The sequence below is a fragment of the Ranitomeya variabilis genome, chromosome 1 (assembly GCF_051348905.1).
Source record: "Ranitomeya variabilis isolate aRanVar5 chromosome 1, aRanVar5.hap1, whole genome shotgun sequence".
NCBI lineage: Eukaryota > Metazoa > Chordata > Amphibia > Anura > Dendrobatidae > Ranitomeya > Ranitomeya variabilis.
In genome coordinates this window covers 317,145,005-317,166,292 of record NC_135232.1, presented here as the reverse complement: position 1 = coordinate 317,166,292, position 21,288 = coordinate 317,145,005, and the positions used below count along the sequence as shown (strand labels likewise).

The window sequence follows — 21,288 nt, the reverse complement described above, 5'->3', positions numbered from 1 at the left end:
TCCCTCTCTCGGCAGTCTCCTGTGTCTCGGTGGTCTGCAGTCACCCCCTGTCGGCAGTCTCCTGTGTCTCGGTGGTCTGCAGTCACCCCGTCGGCAGTCTCCTGTGTCTCGGTGGTCTGCAGTCACCCCCTGTCGGCAGTCTCTTATGTCTCGGTGATCTGCAGTCCCCCCCTTTCCCTCTCTCGGCAGTCTCTTATGTCTCGGTGGTGTGCAGTCACCCCCTGTCGGCAGTCTCCTGTGTCTCGGTGGTCTGCAGTCCCCCCCTTTCCCTCTCTCGGCAGTCTCTTATGTCTCGGTGGTCTGCAGTCACCCCCTGTCGGCAGTCTCCTGTGTCTCGGTGGTCTGCAGTCACCCCCTGTCGGCAGTCTCCTGTGTCTCGGTGGTCTGCAGTCTCCTATGTCTCGGTGGTCTGCAGTCACCCCCTCTCGGCAGTCTCCTATGTCTCGGTGGTCTGCAGTCACCCCCTGTCGGCAGTCTCCTGTGTCTCGGTGGTCTGCAGTCCCCCCGCCCCGCGTCCCTCTCTCGGCAGTCTCTGTGCGGACCTCCTCTCAGCCCCTCCCATTGCTGTCTCTTTCCCTGGGAGTGTCTAGGAGCCTTTGTCTGGGTGTCTCTCAGATCCCGCAGACAGCTGCACAGAGCGGACCCCAGAGACAGCTGACAGAGAGGCCGGAGCCCCGACCACAGTGAGTGTCCCCGGCTGATGTGTGAGGTGACAGGCTGGCCTTCTCCTGCCTCCGTATGTTGTGTGTCGGAATGTGTGCAGACTGCGGTGCGGCCATAGGAGCGAGCACTCGTCACGGTGCTGATAGCGTGTGACAGATGGCCCAGTGTATTATCATGTGCACGTCCTGTGTCCTTGTGTTTCATGTCAGTAGCGCGCTGTGTCCGCACTGGGGGCTTAGCTCTGGATTCACAGCACATACAACATAGTGCATACATGTACACCAGCAGCTGTGGCACTACAATGCCCAGCATGCAAAAGACCCATCACTGAGACACTACACCGTGCCACAAAGTGACATAAACATCTCTCCTTTCTAGAAGCAAAAAGCCACGCCCACCCAGTTACTGTCTGTCCCCGGGTAACCACGCCCACATAACTGTAGTCACACCCATAAACAGCCTGACACTTCTCGTAGCCCCGCCCACCGTGCATTGTCCCCACGTGTAACAACAACACAGCGACCTCCGTGCTCTCACCTGGCAGGAGGGCTCTCTCGGGTGTGGTGGGGGGTAATGGGGACTTCCTTGGGTGTAGAAGGGTTAGGGAGGGCTCCCTTGTATGGTGGAGTAATGGGGGGCTCACTCGTGGTGTATGGTGGGGTGATGGGGGGCCCTCATGTGGTGTATGGTGGGGTAATTGGGGGGGGTCGCTCGTATGGTGGGGGGTAATGGGGGTGCTCGTGTGTATGGTGGGCTCACTTGTGTGGAGTAATAAGGGTTCCTGTGTATGGTGGGGTAATGGGGGGCTCACTCGTGTATGGTGGGGTAATGGGGGGCTCACTCGTGTATGGTGGGGTGATGGGGGGCGGGCCCTCGTGTATGGTGGGGTAATGGGGGCTCACGTGTATGGTGGGGTGATGAGGGGCGGGCCCTCACGTGGTGTATGGTGGGGTAATGGGGGGCTCACTCGTGTATGGTGGGCCCTCATGTGGTGTATGGTGGGGTAATTGGGGGGTCACTCATGGTGAGGGTGCGCTCACTCGTGTGTATGGTGGGCTCACTTGTGTGGTGTATGGTGGAGTAATAAGGGGTTCCTGTGTATGGTGGGCTAATGGGGGCTCACTCGTTTATGATGGGGGGCTCACTCGTGGTGTATGGTGGGGTGATGAGGGGTGGGCCCTCATGTGGTGTATGGTGGGGTAAGGGGGCTCACACGTGTATGGTGGGTGATGAGGGGCGGGGCCTCATGTGGTGTTTGGTGGGGTAATGGGGGGCTCACTCGTGTATGGTGGGGTGATGGGGGGGCCCTCATGTGTATGGTGGGGTGATGGGGGGGCCCACATGTGTATGGTGGCGTGATGGGGGGCCCTCATGTGGTGTATGGTGGGGTAATGGGGGCCCTCGTGTATGGTGGGGTGATGGGGGGCCCTCATGTGTATGGTGGGGTAATGGTGCTCTCTCGTGTGGTGTATGGTGGAGTGATGGGGTGCTCACTTGTGTGGTGTACGGTTGGATAATTAGGGGTTCCTGTGTATGGTGGAGTAATGGGGGGCTCCCAAGTGTAGTGTACGGTGGGGTTTTGGGGGTTCCTTGTACGGGGGCTCTGTTATGGTGAGGTATTGGTGGCTCCCTTGTGTGGTGCATAGTGGGGTAATGGGGGGCTCTCCTATGTGTACGTGGTGTGTGACTTTGGTAATGAGGGACCTTCTTCTATGTGAGAGGGGTAATGAGGGGCTGCACCTGTCCATGACACAGAATAGAACATGCTCACTCTTCCTAGTAATATAAATAATATCCGCTGTAGGGATGATTAGATCTCTCCTTATCTGAATAGCTATAGCGCTTCCCGAATAGCGGCATCAGGAACCCGGATACCTGGAGCGCTCCCGAATCAGACGATTGGCTCCGCAGCTGCATGTGGCACAACCCCATCACACGGGATCTCCATACATGTTGTGCCTGTCACACAGCAGTGACACATGCAGCTGCGGAGCCGGACAGCTGATTATCGGGAGCGCTCCAGGTCTCCGGGTTCCTGATGCCGCTAATCGGTAAGCACTATAGCTATTCACTTATCCCTACTCAGCTCCGGTGTGATGTGATGGGTTGTACATACATATAGTTGGAAAGTGTGAGCATTGGTACATTGCTGGAGATCACCCTTGGGTGCAGTTTCATATCCTATAAACAAAATTAACAGCTCTTTTTTTTTTCTTCTTCCTAAAACTGGTATAAGATACACCTAGGAAGACGTCTTCTTTGTTGGGTCAAATCTCAGTTAACACCCAAAAATACAATAACACGGGTAACAAACAAGCCCCACCGCAACCTCTGCTGCGTTACCACAGAGACAAAACCAGAGTGACCCAAGGAATGTAGGTCCTTCTCTACCCTCCTGTAATAAGGCGTCTATAGGATAATGGGCTCAGTTTAGAAGCCCCCCTTCTGCCATTGTGAGGAAAGCTGAACACAGGGGGGCTTGGTTCTGGAATGCAGTGTTAATCATTCTTTCTTCATTAGCTGGATGCTTAGTAGGAGCCAAGATAGACGTCCTCTGTAGCTATACATGCCCTATGTGCAGCCAGACTACAAAGATTTACTAACAATTAAAAAATATATTTTTATTAAAATCCGAACACACAGATAGGAATTATTATTATAGAGTTGTTTTACTGACTATGTAACAAATTGTGTATGTTATATAAATTACCAAGTTAAATAACTTATTACGTATGCTTCCAAATACAATAACATTTTCTCTACATATAATATATATGATCTGAACCTCTTAGGGGCCATGAAGCTATAATTGCATTTACGGCATATGCACGCTGGTCGCATGCTCTTGGCCATGCCTTATTGTTTATTCTGATTCATGTATAACTTTATTATATGACCTAGTGTATGTATGTATGTATGTGTATAATATATATATACCGTATATATATATATACAGAATATTAGTATTCTGATGTACTGAATGCACAAACAATGGAGGTGTGCCGGAAGAGTGTCTTGTGTTGCGGCGTTTGAGTGAAACATAGTTTAATCACCATTGGGGCGCCAGTCCCATCGGAGACTAGTCTTACAAGTGGGTCATCGGCAGCTTCTCCCCCGGTACCCTGCAGTGACAGGTTTCTCTATGTGCATGTGTATAGGGAAAGCCCTATCTGTCACTGGCAGCGGGTGGGGAGAGACTGCAAGGGACCCACCTGTTGGCCTCGTCTATCTGCGGCTTGTAACAGTGTAGTGTAATGCCGCAGCGGATCAGAGTTAAACATATATGGCTGAGATCATGCAGCCGGTGCGAAATGCTGGCTGCCCGTTGATCAGCAGCATGTATCAGCTGTCAGGTTCCCTTTAATTAATCGTAAACAGTTGACTGTATTATTGACGGGCGGTACTTATTTAATTTTAATGCAAAATATGTCCCAGTGGAGGACAAATGGTTTTAATATAAACCGCTGCACACGCTAGTAGGTGCTGTTACGTAATCTAAAAGGGGCTTCATACTTCACCTATGCAGTGATATGTCTGTAAAATAACGACGAAACTAACCTCTTAAAGGGAACCTGTCACCTGAATTTGGCAGGACCGGTTTTGGGTCATATGGGTGGGGTTTTCGGGTGTTTGATTTACCCTTTCCTTACCCGCTGGCTGCATGCTGGCCGCAATATTGCCTTGCGCAGGCGTGTATTCCGGAGGACAGAGAATGAACTTCAATCCAATATTGCGGCCAGCATGCAGCCAGCGGGTAAGGAAAGGGTGAATCAAACACCCGAAAACCCCGCCCATATGACCCAAAACCGGTCCCGCCGAATTCAGGTGACAGGTTCCCTTTAAGACTTTCTAATGAAGAATTAAAGGGAAGCTACAGGTCCCTTAGGCTTCCCAAGCTGCCCCCATAATTATTTAGTCTTAAATCGTGCTCTTGATGTCCCATTTTGTTATTCCTATCTCTGCAATAATCACTACTCTCCTATGCAAATTATCTTTGACCTCTGACCTATTGTCTCCTTGCCCAACATGTTGTGGATTGTAAGCCCTTGAGAACCGTGGAATTGATGACGCTTTAAAGTCAATAATGGCTAGTCCAATGAGACGTTGCTTTCCTAGAAGAGTCTTGCGTCATAGTCGCTAATCACGCCCCGCTGTTCGTTGCGCTGTATGCAACATCTTCCCTTCCTGAACTAGGCGCAGTGAAGCCAGGTGAACTCTTCCTGGCTTCATCTTCTTCACTGCTGGCCTATGGAGGAAATGCAATGCACAAGATGCGGTTGTTGAAGTGATGCCAAGGGGGTGATTAGCGAACATGAAGGAAGCCCTCAGGCTTAGGCTAGTTTCACACATCAGTTTTTTGTTTTCAGGCCAAATCCGGCCAATTTGTAAAAAAACGGATCTGGCGCAAATTGTGAAAAACTGATGTGCCGGATCCGTTATTTAGCTGGATCCGTCCTTCTTTAATGCGCATGAATTTTTGACTTCCTGTTGAGAGAGAGAGAAGAACGGAAAATCTGCATGATTTGTATGGAAAATTCTTTGAAAACCGGATTCATTGTTTCACACCTCCGTTTCATGTGTTTTTGGCTGATTCCGTCACTGTGCGTTTTTTTTCCGCCGGACACAAAAGCGTTGGAGTGGACGTTTTCTCCGTCCGCCGGAAACGACTATTTGGACAGATCTGGAAAAGGATGAAACGTCTGGCCATCAGGCACAATCTGGCGCTAATACAACTCTATGGGAAAAAAAACCGATCCAGCGTAAAAAAAAAAAGGATCCGTTTTTTCCCAAAATTGCCAGATTGTGCATGAAACAAAAAACCTGATGTGTGAAAGTAGCCTTACATTCCACAAGGTATTGGGGAAGGAAGCACTAGGTCAGGGGGTCAAAGATACTTCATATACAAGAGAGAAGGCAATACAAGTAATTTTTGTATTTTTTTCCGTATATAGGAATAACAAGATGTTACATCAAGGGCATGAGTGTATTGCTGAATTCTGGCTCTAAATCATAGGGAAGTGGAAAGCATGTGGGTCCTGACAGGTTCCCTTTAAACATATATGTTTTTGAAGAAATTTCAGCAGTCATGGCTAAAAATTCTGCAGACACTAGGAACCAGTTAAAACAAGGAATTATTTAGATTTTTTTTAATGCCCTAAGAAAACTGGTACTTTAATTAATGTCAAAATAGTCCAATGAGAAGGACTTTTATTCTACAACTTCCAAAAAAGTTGGGATGCTGTGTAAAATGTAAAGAAAACAAGAATGCAGTGATCTAGAATCCTCTCGTATCCATATTGCACGCACCATAGAACATAGATCAGAAGGTGAAAAACATTTTCCATTTCATCTGAAAAAATAAACTCATTTAGAAATTGATGGCTGTAACACATCTCAAAAAAGTTGGGACAAAGCCATGTCTACACGTTTCCAAAAGTCTGTGAAGTGAGGAGACCAATTACTGGAGTTCTGGGACAGGAGTGTAGTCCTATTCTTGTCTGATGAAGGATTCTAGCTGCTCAACAGTCCTGGGTCTTTGCTGGATTTTTCGTTTTATTATTCGCCAAATGTTTTCTATTAGTGTAAGGTCTCGACTGCGGCGGTCGGTTCATCCCAGAACTCTTCTCCTGTGAAGCCATGAGGTTGGGATGAATGCAGACATATGGAAGGCCTTCCCTATAAGCTGCTCATGCCATGGGCACTAACCCACCCCCGTACCATCACAGGCTTTTGAACTGTATGCTGGTAACAAGCTGGATGGTCCCTCTCCTCTTAAGTCTGCAGGACTCGTATCTATGGTTTCCATAAATAATTTGCAGTTTGAGTCATCTGACCACAGAACAGTTTTCCACTTTGCCTCAGTCCATTACAAATGAGCTTTAGTCCAGAGAAGACAGCAGCGATATTGGATTATGTTGATACATCGATTCTTCCTTGCATGATAGATCTTTGATGAATGAAGGAAGGAATGAAGGATCCAGCTCACAGGCAAACAGTGTTTCATTATTCATGTGAATATAGTACAGAGGATTAAGGATAAAACCTTCATGATAGCGATGGCATCTATGCGTTTCAGGTGTCGCTGCACCTTATGACTTCTTTGGAATTGAGGTTGTAGTAAAACATTCTTCTGCCCCTTGATGTCATTGTTAAATGACATCTCTGAAGAGATGTCATTGTTAAATGAAGAGATGTCATTGTTAAATGACATCTCTGAAGAGATGTCATTGTTAAATGACATCTCTGAAGAGAATTATTGTTGCCCTTTTTGAGATTTCTTAATGGCCTACTTGTACTTTTTCATCTTCACGGCACACCATAAATGCACATTTCTTGTCATTTCAGACTACGTGACTAAGTACACTAAGTTTAGGTTCACGTATATTCTGGCTTGGACTAGAACTGGTTGGAATAGGCAGGTACCACGATCAGACCTGTTAAACTTCATTCAGATAGCAAATTGTAACAATTGCAGCAAACTTTACCCCATCTGTATGTAGGTGTCAGATTTTTCTAGTTGTGTGAGAACTTTGCTTCTTAGTACATTCTTCAGACCACTGTATGTTCTCCCCTCCCAGTGCGTCAATTGGAAATGTACCCCACAATGTTGTATTATGGTTCCACATTATACAGTTCCAGACTTATGAGTTGGAAAAGTACACTAATAAAGTTGTACTATAGTCACACAGGACTGTCCATATCAGTGGCATGAGGTGATTGTCCACTTGGAAACAATTTCTGTAAGATTATAAAGAACTTGCTAGTATACTTTTATTTGAAAGGGCCCCCCTTCGATCTTCAGCTTTCAGCCTTAGGCTAGGTTCACATTGCGTTAGTGCAGTCCGTTCAGCGCATACGCTAACGGACTGCGCTAACGCAAGTGCCGACTTTGGCACAGCGCTAGCGCAGATGGAGCATCTGCTAGCTCCATCTGCATTAGCAGTGACGGACCCGGTAACGCTGCAGCCCGCGTCTTGGGTCCGTCACTCAATGACGGCACATCGCCTAGCGCACGCCCATTGTGGGTGTGCGCTAGCGATGCGTCCGACATTACTTTCAATGGCGGCGTTAACGGAGTACGTTACACCGCGTTATGCTGCTGTGTAACGTAGTCCGTTTAATGTACGCAATGTGAACACAGCCTTAGGGTATGTGCACACGGTGCGGAAATGGTGTGCGGATTTTTCTGCACTGATTTTGGTAAATCCGCACTGCGGATTTACTGTAGTTTTTGTGCGGATTCCACCTGCGGTTTTACACCTGCGCATTCCTATTGAGGAGCAGGTGTAAACCGCTGGGGAATCCGCACAAATAATTAACATGCTGCGGAATAAACAACGCAGCGTTTCTGTGCTGTTTTTTCCGCAGCATGTGCACTGCGGATTTTGTTTTCCATCGGTTTACATGGTACTGTAAATTCATGGAAAACTGCTGCGAATCCGCTGCGGATCCACAGCAAAATCCGCAGCGTGTGCACATAGCCTTTTGCTGGTTTACACCTGTAGATATTCGGTGAATTGGTGTTCATAGTGATGCTCTTTCTAAATCATACACCGGTGTAAACATGCCGACAAGTGCTCGATGAACAACCAAGACGCTTGACTTTGGCTGGTTAGATCATTTATGCTGGCCCAAAAAAATTATCGGCAGCACATCATGTAAATAGGTAATGTGTTGCCGATACCAAGTACTGTATGGGGACAGACTGTTGTATAAGGGCTCCTACTCACTTGCGAGCAACTCGGATGAGTCTCACATGTTTAAAACCCGGCACTCAGATCGGAGCGTGCGGCCTCAGGAATACATGCAGCCGCACGCTCCGCTCCTCTGTGCCAGGTGCAGTGCCAGGGTATTGCCGTGCGAGACTCATCTGAGTCTCGCGCAACTGAGTAGGAGCCCTTAGTGATCATTCTGTGCACATCATTATTCATTGGCCTCCGGTAAACAAACATCAAATGACTTGTCCATAGTTGATTAGCGCTCTCTAATGTCACATTGTCAAAATTGTCAAGTCTTAATGCACCATGACTCCTGGGTCCAGCAGCTTTACTTCTTGCCCCTTTCTTTAAAGGGAACCTGAAAGCTGAAACATTCTGCTCGATCCACGGGCAACTTGTAACAGATAGTGGCTTCATTATTTTAGCCATATATATTTGACTCTGAAATGTTTCGGCATCTACGAAGCTGATACGCTGGAGTGACAGGTCTGTCCCTGTGAATTTTGTAGGGAGAGACCCATCACTCCAGGGCAAGAAGCCATCAGGTCCCCGGTGACTTCACCCAGCCCGCTCCTCTGGATTGACAGGTCTGTCCTTGTGAGCTTGCGTAATGAAAGACCTACAGTATCACTCCAGGTGGTGGGCTGGGAGGACCTGCTGAGGAAGGACCCCCTTGTCCAACTAGTCTTGCATGAGGCTTGGTCCCCTGAAGCTTTTACATTGTTTTTCAGATTTAAACATATATGGCTGAAATCATGTAGTCAGTGTGTGATATATGCTGCTCGAGGATCAGCTGTTAGGTTCCGTTTAACACTTGAAAATGTTCTCTGGATCGACATTTCATCGGAGGTGTAGGTGTAGGGGGTTGTCCTGAGAAATAAACAGTGTCGAGCATCGGATCAGAAGTGGAGCTGCTGTACCTTGGACCAAGGCTGAATGATGAAGACCTTCTAGGATAGACATATACTAGCAAGTTCTGAACATATTTTGAGTTAAGGGTATCTTTTAGCTGATTCATGCTGCCCAAACCACAAGCGGCAGGAATCCGTCTGGCTGCGTGATTGAGCCAGGTATATTTTTCGCTGAAACACTCCAGTGTTTCAGAGAAAATATAGTTAGAAAATCTGGCAGGGGATCATAGATTGAGACAGATGAGACTCTCCTGGCACTGCACACCCAGCCAGCTTTTATCATTGTCACGAGAGATGATTGACAAGTCTCTCGTTATGGCTGAGACCTGTCAATCACCACCAGCAGCACTGTGAGCAGTGCCGACTAGTCCCATCTCTGCTTATGGTACCCGGTCAAATAATCTAACTATATTTTCTCTGAAACACTGTAGCTATCTCCCACCCATAGATCTTATCACGCTCATTTACATATTTTGGAAAACATGAATTTCTCTGGAATAAGTCATCTGATTACAGATATCAAGGCATCATTTTATTCAGCTTCCTATGACCGACATGCCCATATAGACGGCTTAGGAGGGTTGATCCTACTGACAATTTGCCTTTAAAGAAAGATTCACACGTGACAGATTTGTTGCAGATATTTGTATGATGGAAAATCAGTTCCCTCTCATCTGAGTAGGATTGGTTTGGCAGCAAAGACATGGGTTGCAGCAAATTCTGTTCAAATTTTAATTTTGCTTTGCCTAAAAAGTGGCACGGATAAATAGCTGGATTATTGAAGCGTAAAGTGTATCATGTTGATGGTGTGTTGAAATTCCTTGCATGATTTTCTGTGACTGTCGCCCATTTTCTACACGTATTCTACACCATGGCGTGAATTTGTGCAGACCAGAATCGGGTATATGAGAAAGACGCAAACAATTCAGCGGTGCCTGCCTATTCGCATATATTTGCATTGTGGCCATATCCTGGTTCTTATTTACACCATGTGTATCGGTCAGGTGATTCAATGCCGTTTTTTGCTACCAGAATGCGTGTCTTAGGCCACGTTCAGTATTTGGTGAGTATTTTACCTCAGTATGTGTAAGCCAAACCCAGCAGTGTTTGATAATTACAGAAGTGGTGACGTGTTTCTATTACACTTTTGCTCTGATTGTCTCACTCCGGACTTTGGCTTAGGCCAGGTTCACATTGTGTCCCCTCAGTCCGTTAGACGGACTGCGCTACACCGCGGCATAACGTGGTGTAACGCAGTCCGTTAACGCCGCCATTAAGCCCGCCATTAAGCCCTATAGAGGACACATCGCTGGCGCACGCCCATAGTGGCCGTGCGCTAGCGATGTGCCATCATTGAGTGACAGACCCTGGGACGCGGGCTGCAGCGTTTCCGGGTCCGTCACCGCTAGCGCAGATAGAGCATCTGCTGGCACGAACACATTTCGGCACTTGCGTTAACGCATGTGTTGAACGGGCTGCATTAACGCAATGTGAACCTAGCCTTACACATACTGAGGTAAAATACTCACCAAATGCTGACCATGTGAACGTGGCCTTACCCTAATATTCATTTATCTAATGTATGAAGAATTACATATAAATGACACTTCATGATTTCATATTTCAAACTATAGTGATAAGTCAGAGGACAGAAACCCATTGTTATAGGTAAAATCAGACAATTTTAATTGCCATTGTCAGGAGAACTGTCATGTGTACGTTCACCGTAACGGCTACCCCGGAGCTCCGATCGGTGGCATATATCAATAATTGGAATATTTTTCAGTGTAAATGCCTTTTCTCATAACTGTGCCCAGATGTGGATTTTTAGAAGCGTTAATTGTTTTGCATTGGTAATATAATTGGAGTTTCTGACCAGCTCCGTGAATCACGTCTTATGAAAAGAACAGATTGCCTTTAATTAACATTCAAGCTGCATAGTAAAAATGTAAGATGCAAGGAGAATCCTGGGCAATGGTGATATCGGGGCGTATCGTGCCTGTATCTTGGATGATATTGCCGCGTGTGCCGATAGGTGTGCACATACGCCTAGTGATATATACCAGTGTGTATACACTCTACCAGCCTGTGCTTGTCTGTCTGTCACGGGTTTGATCTTGTGACCTTCAAGATTTGAAGGGCAGAATCTGCGTAACTCCTGGGAGCTTTGCCATAACTCTGCTGCCTGGGACATACCATTATTTAAAGGGGAGCTCATATGATAGGCCATATGTGACTAGAGCAGAGCACGAAGAGAGAGAACGATATCATTGCCTGGTTGTTTATGGATTTCATTATGCCAGAAGCCGTGGGGAAGGGCTGTACAGAAGTGAGGAACGAAGGCTGCGCTTCACAGTCGCACATAGAGCAGGACTGATCGACAACTGGTTCTTCTTGAAGGTGTGTTACATCTACTGATCTAAAGATAAGGAGCTCATATCACCCAGTTTCCACTTGCTTGTTTTTTGTATTTTTTTTCACAGTGCTATAATTGTTTCCCTCTGAAAAATGTGTGTTGACAAAGGGAGTAGACGGTTCAGCACAATTTTCTATCTTTACACTTAGACTCTACGCAAGAATAATAGCGTTAAGGGGTAACGTTTCTCCTTGTGGAGAGTGACATGCCGAGCTTGGATATTCCAGACTTGACATGTCAGTCTCTGCAGTGAGAAACATTACGCCTTAGACCCCAGTCCAGAGCCTCTCACCTAGCCAAATCAAATCTCACACTTTGCACTGACGAGGGGCAATCACCGCGAAACACCGTATCTGCAAATTGAGATTCTGGTTTGTCTTTTTTCTAAAGGTACCGTCACACTCAGCAACTTTGCAAAGAGAACGACAACAATCCGTGACGTTGCAGCGTCCTGGATAGCGATCTCGTTGTGTTTGACATGCAGCAGCGATCTGGATCCCGCTGTGCCATCGCTGGTCGGAGCTAGAAGTCCAGAACTTTATTTCGTTGCCAGGTCGGCGTGTATCGTCATGTTTGACATCAAAAGCAACGACGCCAGCAACGAGCATAGGGGGCGTCGCAGCGTCTCCTTCTAGCCAGTCGGTACACTCCGGCTGTTTGACCTGGAGCTAACAACCAGCGAGAACGAGAAGTGAGTCGCCGTTATGTCACAGGATCGCTCCTGCATCGTTCTGGAGTTGCTGTGTTTGACGTCTCTACAGCGACCTAAACAGCGACGCTCCAGCGATCTAGTTTAGGTCGGCTCGTTGTCTATATCGCCGCAGCGTCGCTGAGTGTGACGGTACCTTTAGTCATTTTACAAGGTTTGTTGAAGGGTTTATACTGACTTTTAAGATTGCTGATTCCAATCAGTGGCACTAGAATTCAAGTCATCTTCCTCTCTAAAGAGACAATTTGCATATTCTTGCATAGAAAAACTGGTAAGGCAAAGTCACTCCCCCACCCCCACCTCTCCATCGCCCTCATTGCAACCATTCAGGTCACCAAACTGGAAATTGACTGGTTGCACTGGCTTTTTAGTGGCCACTTTTGTGTTGATAACATCATGAATCAGCATTGAAAACAAAAGTTTAACAAAAGTTGGTTGGTGCTCAATACACACCATTCAATGGTAGATAGTTCTGGTGTGTACTTCAATGTGTCCGCCCATGTGTCAATAGACATTTGACATATTTATGATCCGTTTACATTTGCAATCGGCAATCATTCCTGTATTGAAAAGCACAGTCAACTACTTTTCCCCATACAATTGTATACAACAGAAAGTCCAAACCTGTACTGTCAACATTGGGATTTTTACTTTTTTAAATAGGATTCAATGGCATAGTTGCATATTGTAAATGGTCCTATCTACTATATAATTGTCTAAGGGTCACTTCCGTCTGTCTGTCCTTCTGTCTTTCTTTCTGTCACGGATATTCATTGGTCGCGGCCTCTGTCTGTCATGGAATCCAAGTCGCTGATTGGTCGTGGCAAAACGCCCACGACCATTGCCACGAGAAATCAGCGACACGCACAGTCCGGAAGAAAATGGCCGCTCCTTACTCCCCGCACTCGGTGCCCGCATGCTTCCCTCCGGTCACCACTCACACAGGGTTAAAGCCGGCGGTAACGGACCTCGTTATGCCACGGGTAACGCACTCCGTAACCGCCGCTATTAACCCTGTGTGACCAAGTTTTTACTATTGATGCAGCCTATGCAGCGTCAATAGTAAAAAAAAAAATCTAATGTTAAAAATAATAAAAAAATAAAAAATCATTATATACTCACCTTCCGGTGGCAAGGATGGTATGCGCGAAGGACCTGCCATGACGTCGCGGTCATGTGACCGCGACGTCATCACAAGCCCTGCGCGAGAAGGACCTTCCATGACGTCACGGTCATGTGACCGTGACGTCATGGCAGGTCCTTCTCGCGCAGGGCCTGTGATGACGTCGCAGTCACATGACCGTGACGTCATGGAAGGTCCTTCTCGCGCAGGCGCGAAGAAGCTGCGGTACCATGGGACAGGCAGGGACAGCGCCAGGAGCAGGTGAGAATTTCATAGTCACCTGTCCGCGTTCCATCTGCCTAAACAGTCAGTGCGGAGAGACGGGACGCTGAGGAGCAGCGAAGAGAGGTGAGTATGTAATTTTTTTTTTTTTATTGCAGCAGCAGCATTACATGTGGCACAATGCTGTATGGAGCGTCTATGGGGCCATAAAGAACTGCATGGAGCATTATATGGGGCATCTATGGGGCCATAAAGAACTGCATGGAGCATTATATGGGGCATCTATGGGGCCATAAAGAACTGCATGGAGCATTATATGGGGGCATCTATAGGGCCATAACTGCATGGAGCATTATATGGGGCATCTATGGGGACATAACTGCATGGAGCATTATATGGGGCATCTATAGGGCCATAATGAACTGCATGGAGCATTATATGGGGCCATAACTGCATGGAGCATTATACTATGTGACTGGGCAAAATACTACGTGACTGGGCAATATACTACGTAGACAAGCAGATTCTAGAATACCCGATGCGTTAGAATCGGGCCACCATCTAGTCAAACATAATCGTCTCCGAGAGTGGGAAACATGGTGCAGACATGGGCTAGCCAATGTGGTCTCATGCATGAAGTCAGCTTACAGCCCATGGAAGCCGATAATGACGCATGAGGCCCTGTAGATTTTATAATATAGGAGCATGATTTTCTTCATAATGAAACTTTACTTTGCATGAAACATTTGGTTAATAAAAAAAAATATAATTGCATTGACCGGCAAATGTGACTATGAGATCATGTATTCGGCTGGGAAATATACATAATTGATGCCACAAAGATTTGATTAAAGGTCTTCCTGCAGCCAATGTGAAAAACAAGGAGGAGGGTTGTTTTTAAAGTGCAGCTCTAAAATTCTATCTGTTGTTTGTCTCTTGCTTTGCAGCAACAAATTGAAACATTTTTTAACGATTATTATGATCTGTTGTTAAGTAGGAACTGAGAAGCAAACTACAACATTTAAATGGCAGGCAGAAATCAGAAAAATTGAAAGCCATACATTAAATAAAGAGTACTGTCTGCTCTCCTCTCCTGTCTGCTCTCCTCTCCTCTCCTGTCTGCTTTAGTATTTGTATTCCTCATAATTAGTGATGAGCGAATATACTTGTTACTCGAGATTTCCCAAGCACGCTCGGGTGTCCTCCGAGTATTTTTTAGTGCTCGGAGATTTAGTTTTTCTTGCCGCAGCTGAATGATTTACATCTGTTAGCCAGCTTGATTACATGTGGGGATTCCCTAGCAACCAGGCAACCCCCACATGTACTTATGCTGGCTAACAGATGTAAATCATTCAGCTGCGGCAAGAAAAACTAAATCTCCGAGCACTAAAAAATACTCGGAGGATCCCCGAGCGTGCTCGAGAAATCTCGAGTAACGAGTACATTCGCTCATCACTACTCATAATCGAACAATCCTGTATCATCTAATAGCTCTGCATTGTGCAATTCCTCTGTTATTCCTTATAGAAATGCAGGGAGAAATTGACAGCTGGGTGTCACTAGTTGGAGATGACTGTGCACACTCTGACACTGTCCAATCAGTGGTCACAGTACCAGACTATTTATTTACATCCTTGGAAGTTTACAGTTTTGGTTGACTGGGGTGGAGCATAGTGGCCCTGGTGGGCAGAGATTAGCAGGGCTAGTGGGCAGATCTTGAGTTTTAGGCAAAGCATCTTCCCATCTTTGAAACTGAGCCAATTGAAGATCAGCCCTGGAAGTGGTAAGTGTTCCTAACGGTGCCTGACGTATTATAATGTGGTTTGTACGGTGATAGTTAAACTCGTGCTGTGTGTGTCTGTGTGTTTGTCCTTTTCTGGTGTATATGTTAAATGTGTGATGTGTGCACTGTGCTTGTTTTATTTGTACTTATGTAATGTGTGCTGCACTTGTGTGATGTGTGAGCGGTGTTATGTTTTATGTGTGCTTGTGTAATGAGCGTTATGTACTTGTGTGATGCAGGCACTATGGTTGTGTAATGTGTGTTATGTACTTGTGTGATGTAGGCACTATGGTTGTGTAATGTGTGTTATGTACTTGTGTGATGCGGGCACTATGCTTGTGTTATGTACTTGTGTGATGCGGGCACTATGGTTGTGTAATTGTTATGTACTTGTGTGATGTGGGCACTATGCTTGTGCAATGAGTGTTATGTACTTGTGTGATGTGGGCACTATGGTTGTATAATGTGTTATGTACGTGTGATGCGGGCACTATGCTTGTGTAATGAGTGTTATGTACTTGTGTGATGCGGGCACTATACTTGTGTGATGCGGGCACTATGCTTGTGTAATGAGTGTTATGTACTTGTGTGATGTGGGCACTATGGTTGTGTAATGAGTGTTATGTACTTGTGTGATGCGGGCACTATGCTTGTGTAATGAGCGTTATGTACTTGTGTGATGTGGGCACTATGGTTGTGTAATGTGTTATGTACTTGTGTGATGCGGGCACTATGCTTGTGTAATGAGCGTTATGTACTTGTGTGATGCGGGCACTATGGTTGTGTAATTGTTAAGTACTTGTGTGATGTGGGCACTATGCTCGTGTAATGAGTGTTATGTACTTGTGTGATGCGGGCACTATGCTTGTGTAATGAGTGTTATGTACTTGTGTGATGCGGGCACTATGGTTGTGTAATGTGTTATGTACTTGTGTGATGCGGGCACTATGGTTGTGTAATGTGTTATGTACTTGTGTGATGCGGGCACTATGCTTGTGTAATGAGTGTTATGTACTTGTGTGATGTGGGCACTATGCTTGTGTAATGTATATTGGAAGGAGAAAGACCGGAACACTGTATTTTTAAAAGAATTGTGTGCTCAAGGAAGTTATGTACTTGTGTGATGCGGGCACTATGCTGGTGTAATGTGTCTCACAGGTGCACTGTGCATCTAATATGTGCTCTTTGATTCTCTACTGTGTATTCAACATGTTTTTGTTGAATGACATGCTACTTAAAGGGGTTTTCCGTTTTTTATGCCCGTAGGTTTGCAATAAGGAAACGTAATATCAGGATTTTGCATCCTCCCCAGCTTCAGCTGCTGTAACGGCCATTATTTAGAGGCTGAAGAGGTGACGTCACAGTTAATCACTGAATTCAGCAGCTTGTGCCATGTATCATGGCATGACCACTGAGGCATTGATTGGCTGCAGCACGTAAGTTGCTCTGTAGTCATGACGTCACCACTGCAGTCTGTCAACAAAGACCAGAGCAGCAGAGAGAACCTGCTAGACCCAAGGAGAATGAGTAACTGTGGTTGTATCATTTTTCCCTAGCACAAGCCTATGGACATAATAATTAAAGTAAAAAGTCTCTTTTAAGAGAGAGGAGCCCATTCAAAATTCTTGCATAGGGGTCTCTTGTTTTCGTTGTTCAACCCTGCTTGTTACATATACTAGTCTTGTGTTTGAAATAATAATGTTCGTGTGGCTCCAAAGTGCTCTGATCTGGTGATCGGGGGGCTGTGTAACAGATCACAAATAATGTATCCTGTACCTTATGCTTTCTTTTTATTTTTTTCTATTTTCTTGTCCCTTTTCTTACCCATTTGTCCACCATGTCGATCTTGATGGGTTAGAGGATTTTTGGCTACAATTAATCTGGTAAATTCAGGCCAGTGATCCTCTTTAATATTCTGTGCCGCTTCTCCCACAGCTCTGTTTGTACACGGTGTTAAATGCCAGGCTGGCAGGAAGCAAGCAGTTGTCAGAAGCAGTGTTTTGTAGTCCTTGGTAGAACAGGTCTGTGGGTGGACAAAGAGAAAAGGGTGGTTGCTAGGGGAGCAAAAGCTGGGACTTGTCCCTTTTCAGTAGTACGATTGATACTTTTGCTTTCTTGAATTTAATTGATATTTTGAAAAGTATTTCAGCAGCTTGGTCATGTATTGGAACCAATCAACAAGGCGAAGGATCTGATTTTTATAGTATTTCTCCTTTACCTACAGGAAACCTTGTCCTTGTAGCTGCTTTATATTTGTGACTAGGCAGCATGCACGAGCTTCTTCCATAAATTGGATGAGGTTCACCCATTCAAGTCTATGGGTGCGTAAAAAAAAAATTCAAACAGAGCCACAGTATAGCATCCAATTTTTACAGATATTCTGTAACATAGGAAGCTGTAAATTATTGATGGCTGCTGAGTAAAAAAAAAAAAAAAGAAGGTATCATATATGGATGACAAGTGAGAATAAAATTGTCCCAGGTTTTCTGGATGAAACTCTGAACGATTTGTCATGTACTTGTGTTAACCTAGCCTTACTGGAAGAGCAGCTGCAAGGAGAAAATTGAGGTTTGTTCTCAGTGCAGCCATTACTTACCGCTTTTTGCCCGTCCATGATGACTAGAAGGTTGTGTTCACACGTAGTGTAAATGCTGCGTTTTGTTTTTACCACTGCGTTTTCTTCTTTTTTGTGATTTAGGGTCTATTGTATGTCAAAAAGCACTGCTGGGTTGTACTTTTTTTTTTTTTTTTATCTTCTGGCTTTTAAGGGGAGCCAGAAGAAAAATGCAGTTGCATTTTTAAGCGCAGGATCAAAAGTTTTTCTGTACTGTAAGGGTATGTGCACATGTTTCTGATTTGCCTGTGGAATTTTCTGCGCAGATTCTGCATCTCTTGGCAGAAAACGCAGATAAAAATCCACACGGATTTGATGCGTTTTTGTATGCTAAATAAAAATCTATTATTTAGCAAAAAAAAATTGTGATGTCATTTCTTGTCCAACCTCTTCATTTACATACTCCATTGAAGAATAATGTTTAAACACACAGAGAGAGAGATAGAAGATAGAGATGGATAGTGCAATTTGCTGAAAAAATGAGAATGGATCACACCTCCAAAAATCATACGTTGATCTAAAGCCGCTAGGTAAAAATATATAACTGAACATGTTCTTAATTTAACATTCTGATCAGAGTGTATGAAGCCCACTGCCACGTCACAGCAAATGTCGTAGTAGGTCCTACCTCCCTAACGGAGCGGAGCCTTGCGGCGACCACCGCGGCCACATGACTCCAGACCGCGCCGCCCCACCAGCACAAAACCACAGCAATAATGGCCACCACACACAGCACCCACACCAAATGAAAGGAGCACTGAAACTCACCTTCCTCCAGCTCTTCCGTGAGAGCCAAAAGGCTAGACCCCTTACTTTGCAGTCTCCTGCTAATTAAAATCACATGTGCCAAATGGGAGGAGTGCACAGCCAAAGAAAAATAAGACAGATCATGCAATTTGCTGAAAAAAAAAAAAAAAAAAAAAAGAATGGACAGCACATCCAAAAATCATACGTTGATCTAAAGCCGCTAGTGGTGCTTGTGGGGTGGCACGGTCTGGAGTCATGGGGACTCAGTCTTGCAGCATGGGGGGCTGTGGGGCACCAGGCCGTCTGCCCTGCTGGGGAATTGCCGTTGTGGCGGTGGTCGGTGGCAGTGGGCTTCATACACTCTGATCAGAATGTTAAACTAAGAACCTCATGTTCAGTTACATACATTGATCTAAAGCCGTTGGGCAAAAATGTATGATTTTTGGAGGGGCTGCTCATGCTCTTTTTTTTCTTTGTGCAGAGAGATGGATAGATAGATGATAATATCAAGCCCGATGTTTAGCAATAAACATAATAAAATGGTACATAAAGAGTTAAATTAAGACACACACACACACACACACACACACACACACACACAAAATCTGCGTTAGGCCGGGGTCACACTTGCGAGAAACTCGCATGAGTCTCGCACCTCAATGCCCGGCACTGCCGCCGGCACTCGGACTGAAGCGTTCAGATGCATAGAAATACATGCAGCCGTACACTCCATGGTTCTTCCCAGGCTATGAGTATCAGCCCGCAGCTGTATAATTAGCCTTTACTGGCGATTAAAATAGGGGGACCCCCCAAAGAAAACCATGTGGGGTACCCCTATAATTAATAGCCAGAAAAGGCTATGCAGACAGCTGCGGGCTGATATTCATAGCCTAGGAAGGGGCCATGGATATTGCCCCCCCGGCTACAAACGTCAGCTCCCAGCAGCCCCAGAAATGGCGCATCTGGAAGATGCGCCAATTCTGGCACTTAGCCTCTTTATTCCCACTGCCCTGTAGCGGTGGCATATGGGGTAATAGGGGGTTAATGTCACCTTGTATAGTAAAGTGACCTCAAGCCCGCTTAGTAATGGAGAGGTGTCAATAACACACCTATCCATAACTAATCCTATATATGTTAAAGTGTTAAATAAACACACAGCCAGAATAAAGTATTTAAATAAAACACTACACATTTTTCCCATCTTTATTGTTCTGCCAATCCATGCAACACCCTAAACCAAATAAATAAAATAAATAAACCAACACAAATACTCCCTGGTCCGACCCAGTCCATTACATAATGACTGTCCCAAAACGATTTTCCCCCATCAGGAGATGTGACTGCTCTATAGGCCTCCAGTGACAGACGGACAGGAGACAATGGCTCAAGCAGTGATATCACTGAGGTTTCAATGAGTTCATTGCTCTCACTTTACGGCGCTGCTGTGTGAGAATTTTCCCCAGCACTGCCGCAAGTGACAGTATGAACTTTGCTGAACTCACGGCGGCAGAAGGATACAGTACAGAGGATTATCTCCTGTCATTGTATCACTGGAGCCCCTGGAGAGCGGTCACATCTGCCGATGTGACAGCTCTCCATGGGAGATCATCGTGGGACACTCGTTATTAAATCGATTAGTGCGGAACAGGGAGTATACTGTTGGTTTATTTACTTATTTTTTTTACAGGTGATCGAGGGAGTTTGGGATTAGTTGTATCAGTATAGAATGTTCTGTATGTGTATATATGTTTCTTTTTTTTTACACAGTAGACGGATAATGGGACTACTGCTGTCCCATCATTGGCTAGCTGTCGCTGTAGCAGGCATAGCCATACACACAAACACCCGCACACACAGTCTCCGCCCACACACAATCTCCACCCACACTCCGCCCACACACTCTTCCTTCTCCCGATCTGCAGCGTTTTTCACACCCAACTTCACAGCAAAACCGCAGATCTTTTTAAACCTGCTTTTTTGCTGCAGATTTGACTGAATGAAGTCAATGGGTGCAGAAACGCAGTATTGACATGCTGCAGAAAATAAAACGCTGCAAGTGTGACCCCAGCCTATCTGTCAATTACTGCACAGTGACTAACCACTCCCTGCATCGCCCAGATGACTGGAAGCAAGCGGCTGCAGGGAGAATTGACGTTAATTTTCTCACTGTAGCCGTTCCCCCAGTATGGCAGCCATACATGATATCAAAACTATTTGCATGCAGAATAGCACTATATCTGCAGATTAATAGTGTTTCTGGGGGTGACATGTTCCCTTTAACTTCTACCTCAGGATTCATAAACTACATTTTATTGCTCTAAAATGCGTTTTTTACACTAGAGAGCCTTGTCGCCAACATTTACCCTCCTAAGCCTTTCTCGC

At 45.6% G+C, this 21,288-nt stretch overlaps 1 protein-coding gene across 3 annotated transcripts in view; it reads left to right on the top strand.

The window, feature by feature from the left end:
• Positions 1–549: 549 nt before the first annotated feature.
• The window catches only part of NDRG2 (NDRG family member 2), a 46,162-nt gene continuing 25,423 nt past the window's right edge, over positions 550–21,288 (top strand). For 2 of the 3 annotated variants that reach the window (XM_077297682.1, XM_077297701.1), the window contains exon 1: positions 2,687–2,714. In XM_077297682.1, the coding sequence (XP_077153797.1) occupies positions 2,702–2,714 (13 nt within the window). In that variant the 5' untranslated portion in view covers positions 2,687–2,701. Of the gene's footprint in view, positions 684–2,686; positions 2,715–21,288 lie in introns of those variants that run through there. The other variant, XM_077297691.1, reaches the window with a different exon arrangement.